The following is a 15,355-nucleotide window of genomic DNA, read 5'->3' as shown; positions in this document are numbered from 1 at the left end:
CCATTAAAAAAAAAAATACATGGGGATAGGCTCTAACTGAATAGAAATGTTCTGTCCAGAATGTGAGGGAGGGTGTGAGGGTTTCGGGCCATGGACAGAGAGGCCTGTCATAGGCCTTTTAATGGAGACAGGCTTGTTAATCTGTGGCATGTCAGAGCCTGAACACCCGTGTGTGACGTGCCTATCAATTTACTGAAAGGCATCCCACACGCCCATCCCTGGAAGGGCGACAAGAGCCCCTGCAGCCAGCTGAGCTGGGTGCCAACCCCCAGACACCAAGGCCAGTCCTCCCAAGGGAGAGGGTGACAGAAGGACAATGGCACGATGGGACACTGGCAGTCTGTGTGAGATCTGAGACTGTCACAGAGTTATGCATGGAATCTGCAAAATGTGACCTCCTTCGTGTTCCCTTCTTGTGATGCTTGATGACATGTTCCCCAGAGCAGAGTCCTCAATAAATGTTGATGCTTGTGACAGGATTTACATAACAGCACACCACACGTGTGTTGCCTAGGCTATAAAAACAGGTGTAATAGAGTAATATATTGGAGAGATGTTTCGTTTTAGCAATTCATGGCCTCGTAGAAATGGCTCATGAAATGTTAGGGCTAGGAGGAATATTACAGACTACAGACACTCCAACTCCTTCCTTTATAGATGATAAAATAGTATGACCTCTCTAAGGTTAGATATACTTATTTAATATAAATTCTACACAAGTGTCAATTGAAAAAACATGTTGGGAAGACCCATACTTGTTTTTAGAAAGATCTTATTTTGGAGGTAGGATCCCATGTCAGGTTTGAGGTCCGCCAATCCAGATTTCCTACCCCAGTTAGGATGTTATAGGAAGAGAGTGTCATCTGGGCCTTCTGAACACTTCCCATAAGGTAGCCGTTAGCACTGTGCCTGGAGCAGACAAGCGTCAACAGATATTGATTACCATTATTATTATTCCTAACAGTGGCTTGTGACTATCATTGATCCAAACATTTTTGACATAATACCTCTGATTTGTTAAACATGTTTAAGCACATTTCCCCAAAACCTGTATCTGCATTTACATTTTAAATTATTGAGTGAACTGCTTGACATATTATTTATATCATAAAAATGCATGACATAGAATCAAAAAGATAAAATAAAGATTCAATAGACTTGCATATGTGGGGTTCATTTTACCCACCTGTGCCTTTTTTGTGTGTGTTCCATTTTTCCATAGTGAAACAGGAAATGGGAAGACAAATATTAAAAACAAGGCTTTTCTATCTCTTTTTCTTAGTGATTGTCTTGTGGGACAACCTTTGTGTTCTACCTTGAAAGTAGAGAGCTCAATTACTCACTTAATACATTTTCTCTGACTCCCTGTGGAGGACTCTTTCCTAAGAACCCAAAGGTGGCTTTCCAGGAGAGTGTCGTGTGGCAGCAGATTACCCTCCAAGATGGAGTTTGCAAGAGGAGAGGACAGCCATGCTAATCTGTGTGTCCATAGCATGGGGAACTAGCAGGAGATGTGTTCTGAGCTCTGCCATCATTTCAATCCCTTGTCCTTCCTTCCTGAGATCCAATAATTTACAGAGTTCAGCCAATTTTTCTAACGTCAGCCACATATTGTTGGGTCTATTTAGATGCTAGATAGAGTTACCAAAGGGCTCTGGTGGCATTTTCATTTCATCCCCTGATAGGACAGAAGTTAAAAAAGGAACAACAACCAACGAGCAGAGAGAATCATGAGACTCCTTGATCAAGTCCCTGGCAGCCGGAACAAAAGACTCAGCTTTGGCTGAGGGACACAAACATGCTGTGGGACTTCAGTATCCCACAACCACCACCAGACTTTGCAGACGATCTGGAGAATCTATACGGGGAGAAGGCATTCAGCTGATGAGCTATTAAAGGCTTTTTTTAAAGGACAAAGTAACACTTAGAAATAAGGTGTCTAGGGGTGTCTGGGTGGCTCAGTCGTTAAGGGTCTGCCTTCGACTCAGGGTATGGTCCCACGGCTCTGAGATTGAGCCCCACATCGGGCTCCCTGCTCCGTCTCTCACTCTCTCTCACCCTCTCTCACTGTTCCTGCTTGTGTTCCCTTTCTCACTGTGTCTCTGTCAAATAAATAAATAAAATCTTAAAAAAACAAATAAGGTGTCCAAAGCAAGGAGCAAGCATCCCCACTGAGACCCCATCAGAGGCAAGGGCATCCTGAGCAGAGGCCAGACTTGGGCTTGGTCAGAACATGGTCCCGGAATCCCAGGGCTGAGAGTGGCTGCCCGCCCTCAGGTGAGGAGGAACTGGTATCTGGCCTCAACATTAGTGTGGATCCTCTGGAGGTCATCGCTCCCAGGTATAGATCAGGAACTGCCTGCTATTTAAAGAAACTGTGCTTCCAGTGCTTTTTACCACGCCGTCCTGTTACCTTCATAAAATTCTGAGTTAAAGTTCTTCTTGGGTCTTATTTTTTATGGATAGATTTGGCAATTGCTACCTGCTTTTTAGAACCAAGATTCTAGAGGCCGGAGGGGGACAGAATACTGCACTATACCCCGTTTTTCCTTCGTCTGATCCCAAGTGCCTAGCACAGCACATGCCAGGCACCAAGGTGCTCACTTTTGTGTGTTGAACTTTTGAGCTGATCTAACCAGTTCTTGGCAACTTCTCCTCTGCTCTCCTGAAGCTTTCCCATTCCTGGCATGTGAGTCTTAGCAGCCTCTGAAGCTATTTAGGCTTATTCTTACTACTTCATGCTCTTGCTTCAGTCTCAACCCTGGTGCCCTCCACCCCTGTCATCCCCCAGACACAACCTTTCTAAAAATCCCTGCTCAGGATTTACGCCCTCCAGGGATCTCTACCGGTGACTGCTATATTTTGTATCCCTTCTTCTTGTGTGGTGAATGGGTAGCACCACGAAGCTCCTGCCTGATTTCCCCGTACTGGTTCTCTCATTGTCCTAACGATAGGGACATACCCCCAGGGAGATCCTGGGGGACACACACCAGCCTGGGAGGCAGGAGACCTGGGTTTGACTTTCAGCTTATCTTCTAATTAGTTGTTCAGCCTGGAGTAAATCACAGTCCCTTTTGGAGAACTCCTTCCTCCCTTGTTAAATAACAAGATTCCAGAGTTGAAATTTTATGATGGCTTCCCCACTTCATTTTGAGTTTTTCAAGGGCAGGGATCCCGCCATTTATTTTTATTTTATTAATCATTTTTTAAAATTTATTTTCAACATAACAGTATTCATTGTTTTTGTACCACACGCAGTGCTCCATGCAATCCGTACCTTCTCTAATACCCACCACCTGGTTCCCCCAACCTCCCACCCCCCACCTCTTCAAACCCTTCAGATTGTTTTTCAGAGTCCATAGTCTCTCATTGTTCACCTCCCCTTCCCATTTCCCCCAACTCCCTTCTCCTAACTCCCCTTGTCCTCCATGCTATATGTTATGCTCCACAAATAAGTGAAACCATATGATAATTGACTCTCTCTGCTTGACTTATTTCACTCAGCATCATCTCTTCCAGTCCCGTCCATGTTGCTACAAAAGTTGGGTATTCATCCTTTCTGATGGAGGCATAATACTCCATAGTGTATATGGACCACATCTTCCTTATCCATTTGTCCGTTGAAGGGCATCTTGGTTCTTTCCACAGTTTGGCAACCGTGGCCATTTCTGCTATAAACATTGGGGTACAGATGGCCCTTCTTTTCACTACATCTGTATCTTTGGGGTAAATACCCAGTAGTGCAATTGCAGGGTCATAGGGATTTTTGATTACTGATTCAGTTTCTTTGCTGGTTATGGGTCTGTTCAAGTTTTGTATTTCTTCCTGTTTCAGTTTTGGTAGTTGGTATGTTTCTAGGAATTTTTCTATCTCTTCCTGATTGTCCAATTTGTTGTTGGCATAGAGATGCTCATAATATTCTTTGAAATTGTTTGTATTTCTGCAGTGTTGGTTGTGATCTCTCCTCTCTCATTTGTAATTTTATTTGTCCTTTCTCTTTTCTTTTTGATAATCTATCAAAAAATTTATCAATTTTGTTAATTCTTTCAAAGAACCAGCTTCTAGATTCATTGATCTGTTCTACCAGGTTTTTAAAAAAATTTTATGTCATTTGTTTCTGCTCTAATATTTATTGCAGCATTTTTTATTTTGGTCTGACTCATTTTTAGGTCTTTCATCTCTGCAGCAAGTGTTTCTATGGTGTCCTCTATACTTCTTTCAAGCCCAGCTAGTATTCTTTTTTTTTTTTTNTTTTTTTTTTTTTAAGATTTTGTTTATTTATATGACAGACAGAGATCACAAGTCGGCAGAGGGGCAGGCAGAGGGAGAGGGGGAAGCAGGCTCCCTGCTGAACAGAGAGCCCGATGTGGGGCTCGATCCCAGGACCCTGAGATCATGACCTGAGCCGAAGGCAGAGGCTTTAACCCACTGAGCCACCCAGGCACCCCCCAGCTAGTATTCCTATGATTATTTTTCTAAATTCTTGTTCAGGTAGATTGCTTACATCTGTTTTGAGAAACTCCCTGACTCTGGTTTCTTCTTGATCTTCTGGGGAGAGTTCTTCCATCTTGTCACTTTGTAGGTTTCCTGTTCCTGAGAGTAATGCTCTATTAAGAAGCAATCATACACTGTCCAGGGTCTGGTGCGTTAGGAGGTGTTTGTGGTGTATGCTGTGTGCACTGCTGTTGTGTTTTGGCTGCTTTTTCTCATAGGTCTGTCTTCTGTAGAGTTCCTCTTTGGACAGTGGGGTCTATTTGGAACTTTAACTAGGTGAGTTTTGATTTATTTGTTAAAATAAGCTATTTAGGGAAATGTCCAGGAAAACTGCACAAAGCCCCATCCTCAGCTGGTCAGCTCCCTGAGGTCCTCCCTGGGGACGTGGTCCAAATTGTCCCGAGGCTGTAGGAGCACCTTAATACTTGGTTTTATTTATTTATTTGTTTTTAAAGAATTTATTTATTTATTTGAAGAGAGAGACACAGCAAGAGAGGGAACACAAGCAGGGGAAGTGGGAGAGGGAGAAGTGGGCTTCCGCCAAGTAGAGAGTCTGATGCGGGGCTCCATCCCAGGACACTCGGATCATGACCCTAGCTGAAGGCAGCTGCTTAATGACTGAGCCACCCAGGCATAAATCCTTTGTTCAAAATCAGTGGGAATAAGTGCCTGTCAACTCCCTAAGTCCTACCCCTGTCTGGACTCCATGGTGTCCTGGATCATGTGGTTATTTGAGAAAGGGTTGAGCTAGAAAGAAGTAGCTCTCATATCTCATCGCCTGACTTCATATAAAAGGCATGCTTGACTCTTTTTTTTTTTTTTTNTTTTTTTTTTTTTTTAAACATTTTATGTATTTCCTTGAAAGAGAGAGAGGCCAAGCAAAAGAGAGAGAGTACAAACAGGGGAGAGGGGCAGTGGAATAGGGGTAGAGGGAGAGGGAGAAATGGGTTCCCTGCTGAGCAGTGAGACCCACGGGGGGCTCAGTCCCAGGACTCTGGGATCATGACCTAGCAAAAGGCAGGCATTTGCTAACTGAGCCACCCAGGGGCCCGAAGGCACACCCAACTCTTTTTTTTTTTTTAAGATTTTTTATTTATTTCTGTGTCAGAGAAAGAGAGAGATGGGAAAGCACAAGCAGGGGGTGTAGCAGACAGAGGGAGAAGCAGACTCCTTGCTGAGCAAGGAGCCCGATGTGGGACTCAACCCCAGGACCCCGGGATCATGATCTGAGCCAAAGGCTGATGCTTAACTGACTGAGCCACCCAGACGTTCAGGCACGCTCAACTCTTAAAGAGCTGTGTGCTTTGTAGAAAATCCCATATTCACAGAGATTTAAGTTCACTGAACAACATAAATGTCCCGTTCAACTAACATTGATTTTAAGGTTTTTTTTAGGTTTCATTTAATTTGTAAATTGATTTAACGGTTCTGTCAGTGTTATAAATGGTTCTCTAGTGTTTAACATATTTAAATCTATTGGTATGAAAATTTTGAAGAAATAAATACTTTCTAGTCCCTGTGCACGTATTCCAAGCCTGCAGTTTTTACTCCCAATCACAAAGGCAAAGGAGTATCATTGGCCCTCCCCACCTCTGCATGCAGGTCTCTGATGATCTTATAAAACTTATTTTCCCTTTCAAGGCTGGGTGCGGTATTCATTTTAAATTGATTTGATGTAAGAGCGCATGGCAGTAGAGATTGGTCAAGTTTGTAGTTTCTGTTGCGTTTACCACAACTTAGAGAAAGCACTACAAACTCATTTGGCCAAAACATAAGATACTGGTGGGCCAACCGTAGTCAAGCCTAACATAAAATAAATCAGATGGTAAATATTAAGTTGTAAAAATTTTACCCTGTAGGATGGATATTATTTTGATATTACAAACAGTAACTACCATTTATTGAGCATCTAATATGTCAGGAAAGTATGTATTATCCTTCTGAAATGTAGGTATTATTTTATTTAACACAGGAAGAAATTGAGGTTCTGAGGACTTGGTTAATTTGTTGAGAGCAACAACATGTAAATGATAATCTTGGTGGTTAAACAGCATTTCTCTATTAGCTGAAATACTTGGCAAAATCTTGTGTGTTAATTGATTTTTCTGTATACTGGAACATCAAGCAAGTCAGGTGACAAACTCTTCATGTCAGTATTTATTAAAGAACTATTTAATATGTATTGATGTCTGTTCTAGTTAAGTTAGGAAAACAGAAAGTTAATCTTTTAGTAACTATGTATTGCTTCAGATACTATTTATTTAATAAAAGGAGCCACAGGCTTATTGCTGGAGACCTCAGTTTTAATCCTCACTCTGCCATGAAGTTTGGGTGTGCTTTCAAACTAATAAGTTCTCTGGTTAGCAGTCATGATAAAAAAGAAATGTGGTCCAGTCTGGAAGCTTCTTTGTCCCTGTGAGGCCGAGGCTCTGCTCTCTAACAAGGGCAAGAAGGAGGAACAGGAAGGAACCCAGTCACAGCAAGGTTTCTTGTCCAGTAAGCAGCCTCAGACGAGTGTGCTCTCCACCCAGAGCCAGGGCAGCAGCTAGAGGGCACAGGCAAGGGGAACCACCACACACTGCCTCCACTGAGAGAGATGGCCAGTAGTCTAACCTTCTAGAATGTATTTCCACTCCCTCAGATGGCAGAAACAGAGGCCATTAGGAGTGCTAGCAGCTTGAGATACACCATGCTAACCAAAATAACACACAAAGCCTCTGAACAGGAAACTGCCACTGGAAACACAGCTCACAAAAGTAGGCCAGGAATTTCAGGCTAAGCCCATACAAGGTAACCACTTGTTAAAAATTAAAGATTTAAACAGGACCTTTTCTCCTAACATACCAGACAAAATGTCCAGGATACAGTAAAATATCACTTGCCATACAAAGAACCAAGAAAAGCACAGCTTCAATGAGAAAAAAAAGCAAAAAACAAACCCAAAAAACCCAAGAAACAAAAAACAATGAACTGACACACTGAGATAAATCACATTAGAATTATTGGACATGGATTTTTTAAACAGCCACCATAAAAATGCTTCATGAATCAATTACACATTCTCTCGAAATAAAAGAAAAAAAATAGGCAATATCAGCAGTGAAGTAGAAGGTCTAAAAACAAGATGAAATAAAATGAGAAAACAGAAGGATACAACAGCAAAACTTGGGGTCTTGGTGGACGGTCTCGGTCTCCCTGAGTGGTCATGATAGACCACTTAGAAGAGAATCTGTACCTGGAGAGAGAACTGCAGAATTCACTGAACTCTGAAACAGAAACGAAAAGAGCTTCAGGGACCTGTGGAACAATAGCAGAAATTTCAACATTTGTCACCAGTGGAGTCTCAAAAGAAGAGGAGAAAGAGAGGCAGGTGGAAGGAGTATTGAAACTAACCCTAAATTAAAACAGATCTAAGCCTTCAGTCCAAGAAAATAATATGCCAAAAGGGCACATTTGGGGTGGCAAATTCTGCTTCCTTTGAGTTGTTTTGAGACATCAGGCAGGTCTAGTGCATAACTGGGTTTTTGCTTTGGGTACTAAAGGTAGGTACATGTGGCACCATATTTGCACATAGAACATGATTAATAAATGCTCATTGCCTTCACCCACCTATTTTTCTTACTGGGCGAGGGTCTTTGCCTGATTTCCTGCATGCCAAACACGGACACCACTTTTGTGGCAGAGAGAAAGGGTTTTATTACAGGATGCCAAACAAGGAGGTGAAAATTTCTCAAATCTGCCTCCCTGAAGGGCTGTCTTGGGGTGTATGTAAGGTTAAGGGATTAAGATATCTCAGGGTACTTAGGTTGGATGGAATAAGCTGAATGGATCTAAGGAAAAGGAGAAGTGTCCTCCTTTTCAAGCATGTGCATTCAGGAATCCTGCCTTCTCATGGGACACATGTTCATTAAATGTCAGCCTGAGAATGACGGGGGTGGAGGTGGGGAGACTGTGGGGTGCATTATCAAAGAGGTTCCTTTTTTCACTTTTGACCTCTTTTGTGCCTCCTGTAAGAATTCTTCCCGAGTTGCTCTCATCTCAGCTGGTCTTACCAGTGGTCTGTCAACTTCTGCATAACAGGCTCCTAAGGCAATCAGATTAACCACAGTTTCTTCACAGTAGTCACACATTTGTTAACTCAACATCATGAGTTTCATTCTTAAATCTGTCACAGCTCTTTTTATGTTAACACACAGCAAAAGAAAAGTGCTGTTAAAATCAAAACAACTTTGTGCTTTTTACTGATACTCCTTGTATAAATGAGTCTGCAAATGCCTCTAAATTACCTATTGAAAGAGTGTAATACTGGGTGCCTGGGTGACTCAGTGGGTTAAAGCCTCTGCCTTCAGCTCAGGCGTGATCCCAGGGTCCTGGGATCTAGCCCTGCATAGGGCTCTCTGCTCAGCAGGGAGCCTGCTTCCTCCTGCCTCTCTGCCTACTTGTGATCTCTGTCCATTAAATAAATAAAATCTTTTTTTAAAAAAAGTGTAATACTGTTTAATTCAAACTTTATTACTAATCGCTTGCATGTAACCCTTTAGTGTCTGACTTGACATAGGCATTCCAGGGACAAATAGTAACAGAGTCCTTTGCCTGTGCTAGTTGATCCCATTTTCACAACAGGGCCCTCCAGGAGCGCATTCATACGTCAGTGCCTGGTTGAAGATCAAGAGAAGTTCACGCTCCTTCCTGTCTGTTAATTCAGGCTTTGCCACCATATGGACTCAGCTTTGAATCTTAGCTATTTCACTCATTAGCAAATTAGTTTAACTTTTTCGCCTCTTCATTTCCTTATATACAGAGTGGGGAAAAATAATACCTATCTCACTGTGCAGCTGAGAAGAGTAAATGAGATCCCGTGTATAGAATCCACCCAGGACTGTTCCACAGAATAAATGCTCAGGAACCAAGCAGAAGGATCATGGAGTGAGCATAAAATAAAGATCTCCCTGGTGGCTGAGGACACTGTTTTGCTCAAGAGCACCAGCAAAGGGGAACTCTTTCCTTTCTCTGGCCCCCGGGGAAACCTTCTTGAAATCCAAGTACCACTCTGTGCTTGATCCTCTGCATTTTTCTGGTCTCCCACCTTGACACTTCCAATCCAGAGAGCAATTAGCAATTGCTGTGTTCAGCTCATACTGTCTTTCCTTTATGTAATTAATGCCTTTTTTCTCATTTTATGATTATCCTATATACCTCCTTTTCTGAACTTGAAGATCTCCCCAAAGCCCCAGTTTTATTTCTTCAGATGAAGATCCATGAGGTAGTTGGTGAGAAAATAAAAACGTTTAAATATTGCATACCATCTCAGTCCAGAAAGAATTTGAAGTGCTAACAGTGTGACTACGTGTACTTAGAACATCATGACCAGAGATGAATGAAAGGCAGACTTTATTCTATACATACGTTAACATGCACGGATCATTGGTGTATATACTTGTTTTTATTTTACAAAAGGTAAAAAATTTTAAGTGATCTGAAATTGCATTTTTCAACAGCTACTGTCTTCGTTTACTGATAAAGAACTCTTGGCATATGCAAAAGCTGGAGCAGTAGCTGAAGAGGTCTTAGCAGCCATCAGAACTGTGATTGCTTTTGGAGGACAAGAGAAAGAACTTGAAAGGTTTGAGTTTTTTATTTTAAGTTGCTAGTAATTTTAAATTGTTTCATCATATATGGCCTTCAAATTGATAGTATTAAGTATAAAGGTGTGTGGGTGTGTATGTGTATTTTTAAGTAGCTTCCAGGATATTATACAGCTTAGCTAATATTCTGGAAAAGTTGTAATTTTAGTTGTACTCTTCTTATATTTGCTAATTCAAAAGATTTTCTAGACTGTTCTAGATGGGTAGTGAAAATAAAATAGTTTCTTTTTTTAGTTATTTTTATTAACATATAATGTATTATTTGCCCTAGGGTACAGGTCTGTGAATCATCAGGCTTAAACATTTCATAGTACTCATCATAGCACATACCCTCCCCAGTGTCCATAACCCAGCCACCCTCTCCCTACCCCCCCCCCCCCCCAGCAACCCTCAGTTTGTTTTTGAGATTAAGAGTTTCTTATGGTTGTCTCCTTCCTGATCCCATCTTGTTTTATTTTTTCCTTCCCTACCCCCACAACCTCCCACCCTGCCTCTCAAATTTCTCATATCAGGGAGATCATATGATAATTGTCTTTCTCTGATTGACTTGTTTTGCTCAGCATAATACCCTCTAGTTCCATCCATGTCATTGCAAATGGCAAGATTTCATTTCTTTTGATGGCTGCATAGTATTCCTGTGTGTGTGTGTGTGTGTGTGCGTCTGTGTCTGTGTGTGTGTGTATCACTTCTTCTGTGTATGTGTGTGTGTGTGTGTATATATATACACATACATATATATGTATGTGCATATATAATATATATATTGTATATGTATGTATGTATGTGTATATATGTGTGTGTGTGTGTGTGTATATAAAACTTCTTCTTTATCCATTCATCTGTTGATGGACATCTAGGTTCTTTCCATAGTTTGGCTATTGTGGACATTGCTGCTATAAACATTTGTGTGCATGTGCCCCTTCAGATCACTACATTTGTATCTTTAGGGAAAATACCCAGTAGTTCGAATGCTGGGTCATGGGGTAGCTCTATTTTTAACTTTTTGAGGAACCTCCATGTTTTCCAGAGTGGCTGTACCAGCTTATTCCCACCAACAGTGTAGGAGGGTTCCCCTTTCTCCGCATCCTCGCCAACATCTGTTATTTCCTGCCTTGTTAATAAAATAGTTTCTTAAGGCTGAAACATATTTGATATCTGATGATAATATTTCCCCATTAAGTCAATTCATGGTTCTCTAACACTAAATGAACATTTTGTATAAGATTAAGGGTTACTTTTTTTAAAATTATTTTTTGTTACTTTTTAAAAAACTTAACATAAAATATATTACGTGTTTCAGGGGTACAGTCTGTGATTCATCAGTCTTACACAATTCACAGCATTCACCATAGCACATACCCTCCACATGTCCATCACCCAACCACCCCATCCCTTCCACCCTCCTCTCCTCCAGCAACCCACAGTTTGTTTCCTGAGATTAAGAGTCTCTTATGGCTTGTCTCCCTCTCTGGTTTCATCTTGTTTCATTCCCCCCCTTCCCCTATGATCCTCTGTCTTGTTTCTCAAATTCCTTATATCAGTGAGATCATACGATAATCATCTTTCTCTGATTGACTTATTTCGCTTAACGTGATAGCCTCTAGTTCCATCTACCTCATTGCAAATGGCATGATTTCATTTCTTTTGATGGCTGCATAGTATTCCATTGTATATCTATACCACATCTTCTTTATACATTCATCTGCTGATGGACATCTGGCTTTTTCCATAGTTTAGCTGTTGTGGACATTGCTGCTATAAATGTTAGGGTGCACATGCCCCTTCGGATCACTACCTTTGGGGATACAATTTTTTCAAAGATTTTATTTATTTATTTGAGAGAGAAAGAGAGAGCACACAGAAGTAGAATGGAAGAGAGAAGCAGACTCCCTGCTGAGTGGATAGCCCGATGTGGGGCCTGATCCCAGAACCCCGAGATCATGACCTGAGCCGAAGGCAGATGGTTAACCGACTGAATCACCCAGGTGCCCCTCTAAGGATACATTTTATTCTGTGGTTTTTTTCTCCTCTTGCTGGGGCTCCTCATCAGTAGGGTTGTGCTCCATGATTTGGAAGACAAAAATATAACTAAAAAGCACATCTGTACAACAATTCAAAATCTTTATTATGTGTTGCTTAGTATTTTTTTTTAGAACTGTCCCTTTTTATTAAATTTCTGGGAGTGTCAGTGGTTAATTTAGGACAATATGTAATATTCATCAGATCCATTGATTTCTAAACAGTGACAGACTTTATTGAATATATGTGATAATTGAATATGTGTTATAATCTGATATAGTATTTTAATGTTATGAATATACGAGTATTTGGATATTAGGAAACACTAAACTATATTGTTTGGAACATTATACATTGTTGGTAGAGCCATAAGGAAAATAAGGACATTTTGATAAGTCAGAATGATAGTTACCCTTGGGGAGAGGAGGTGTGGGTAATAAGAGTGAGACACATAGTGGGGGTTTCTGTAGTTGTGGTCGTATTCTATTTCTTGACCTCAGTTGTGGTCAACTGAGTGACATGGTGTTCACTGCATAATTCTTTTTTATACTGTACCTGTGTGTTTTTAGTATACTTCTGTTCATATGATATATTTCATACCCACAAAGGTGTCCTCTGAGAATAATTTGTGATGGCTAAGCTCCATAGTTCAAAGGAGAGTAATAACTATGTTCTCTGTCAGTTCCTTGCTTTTGCCTTAAAATATTTCTGACAAATAAAATGAGAAATCTTGCTTAAGGATCAGGCAAGCATCCAATCAAATATAGTCCTTCCTCTTTGGAAGTTAAATTCTTTCAAGGGGGGCGGAGGGGAGGGGTAAAGACAACCGCAAATAACAAACTATCTAATATACCAGCTGGGCAAATGTTATTTGGGGATATAAAATATTCTTTTAGAGTCATAGAGGGTACTATTTAGAGAGGTGATTCAGAGAAGTCTTCTCTGAATAGTTAATCTTTGAGCAAACAGATAATGAAGTTTTGAACTTAAATTCTTTTCCAGTTTTTCTCAGTGGAAAGGTAGACCAGAGAAAGACTATATCCACCAACATCGGGTGACAAATTAAACTTTTCTACTTCTGCCTAGTTTCTGATTTCCTTATAGAAATGAAAACCTCTGGCCTCACCCTCAGGTACACTTAGGGCCTGAATTTATTAAACTGTGAATGACAGAGTGCGCTCTCTCCAAAACTGAGGATTTCACATTAAAAATGAATCTTAGTCCAATGAAACCATTAGGGTGTCCAGTAAAAGCAATGAAAAATTGCTGAAAATTAATTAAGCATCCAAAATAAGAATTTAGAAAAAGAATAGCAGAATAAAAGAAGTATAAGGAGGGAATAATAAATAACTGAATAGAAAATAAATGTAAGAAAGCAGAAGACTTAACAAATCCCTAAACCAATTCTTCAAAAAGAAAAATAACCAAGTATTTTGCAAATTTAATCAAGAATTAAAAAATGAATAAATAAGGACAAATTGCTACAGATTAAAAAAAACTATTTTTAAGAAGTACGGGTTTATACCAATAAATTTTAAAACCCTAATGAAATAGATAATATCCTAGAAAAATATAGGCTTAAACTCTTACTTTGGAGGAAGAAAACTTGAGTAGATCTACAGTCACTAGAAGAATTGAATCTAAAGTTCCATGTTCTGCCCTTACATGCACAGCAAAACCCACAGAGTCCACAGAATTTTACAGACAAGTTCTCCCAAAACTTCAAGAAAGAGATGAAGCTATGTTATAGAAATTGTTTCAGAGAATGGGAAAAATATATATAGAGAGAAAGTTGTGAATTCATCTTATGATGCCAGTGTAACTTTGAAGCCACAATCAGGCAGATATATGAGAAAGGAAAATTATTAAGCAGTTTTACCTAAAACATAGATGCAAACGGTTTACATAAATTATTAGCTAAACAAATCCATGTGAAAATATCATAAGATTAAAAAAAAATCTTGAACTTATTAGCTTTCTCCCATGAGTGCAAAGATGGTTTAACATCAGGAAATCTATTAATATAGTTAAGCACATTAAGAGATTGAAAGGAAGAAATGTTTTGTATTGATGGGTGGGGGAGAAGCATTAATTACATATGATTTATGACAAAAACTCAAAGCTAGGAGTAAGAATTTTTTCAATATAGAGTATAAATCAGAGATACATAAGCGAACATCATACTTAAGGTGCAACGTGCAAAGCATTCCTTAAAATAATGAATGAAATGGGTATATCTGCTAGCATTTTTTTCTATTTAGTGTTATCCAGTAGATAACACCCACTGGAACAAATAAGAGTAATAAAAATAAAACAAAAAAGGTGGAAGACTTAGGCGATCTGAAGAGAGGGGGCTCAGTTGGTTGAGCATCTGCCTTTGGCTCATATCCTGAACCCAGAGTCCTGGGATCAAGCCCCACATGGGGCTCCCTCCTCAGTGGGAAGCCTGCTTCTCCCCCTGCTTGTGTTCCCTCTTTCTTTCTGTCTCTGTCAAATAAGTAATAAATAAAATCTTTTTTAAAAAATAAAAAAGAAAAGCTAGAAGGGTTGGAAAACAAGAAGGAAAATTGTCATTATTCACAGGTGGTATGATTGTATGCACAGAAATTCCAGTATATTCTGCAGCCTAACAATGCTCAGTGAGATCTCTGGGCATCTAATCACAATTCAGAGAAAAATCCTGTGAAACCAGCAATGAATGATAAGATAATAAACAGAATTCCATTGATTCTAAGGTGCACATTTTTCTCTCATGATGCTGAAATTAAGATAAATCCTACAATCAGTGCCATCTTAGAATTGCCATGAATCTGGGTTGAAATTGATTCTTATTGGCAGGATTTGCATTTGCTTCTGCCATTCCCTGGGGATGGTATTGACCTGAGACCACCTGACATGAAATTCTTTGCCTAGCAATTTTTGAACCACACCAGGAGTGTGAATTTATAGTTCAGACCTGCGTGAGTATCATCTGTGGTTCAAATTCTCAGGGAGTTATTTTCTCCTCCCTTTACTTGAAGCCAGGGTTGAGATGTACGAGTTCCCCTGCAGTCACTCTCCCTGGGGTATGTGCTTAGTATACTGAGGCTATAGCCCTTTGGGTCCCAGCTGGAGATGGAGTGTCCTACTAAATTCCTTAATGCTACATAAAATAATAGAATAACACTAACTCCTCCCAATTAATGATGTCCTAAATT

General features: G+C 40.1%; 1 protein-coding gene across 1 annotated transcript in view; it reads left to right on the top strand.

Moving 5' to 3' along the window:
- Positions 1-9,983: 9,983 nt before the first annotated feature.
- The window catches only part of LOC111155251 (multidrug resistance protein 1), a gene marked incomplete at its 5' end in the record, with an annotated part of 62,431 nt that continues 57,059 nt past the window's right edge, over positions 9,984-15,355 (top strand). The window contains one exon of the mRNA XM_022515357.1: positions 9,984-10,117. Within this exon, the coding sequence (XP_022371065.1) occupies positions 9,984-10,117 (134 nt within the window). The remainder of the gene's footprint in view (positions 10,118-15,355) is intronic.

This window comes from Enhydra lutris, unplaced genomic scaffold (genome assembly GCF_002288905.1).
Source record: "Enhydra lutris kenyoni isolate GAN:26980312 unplaced genomic scaffold, ASM228890v2 scaffoldscaffold40, whole genome shotgun sequence".
Classification (NCBI taxonomy): Eukaryota; Metazoa; Chordata; class Mammalia; order Carnivora; family Mustelidae; genus Enhydra; species Enhydra lutris.
Note: the sequence above shows the minus strand (reverse complement) of the source record. Positions and strands in the feature narration are given on the sequence as shown.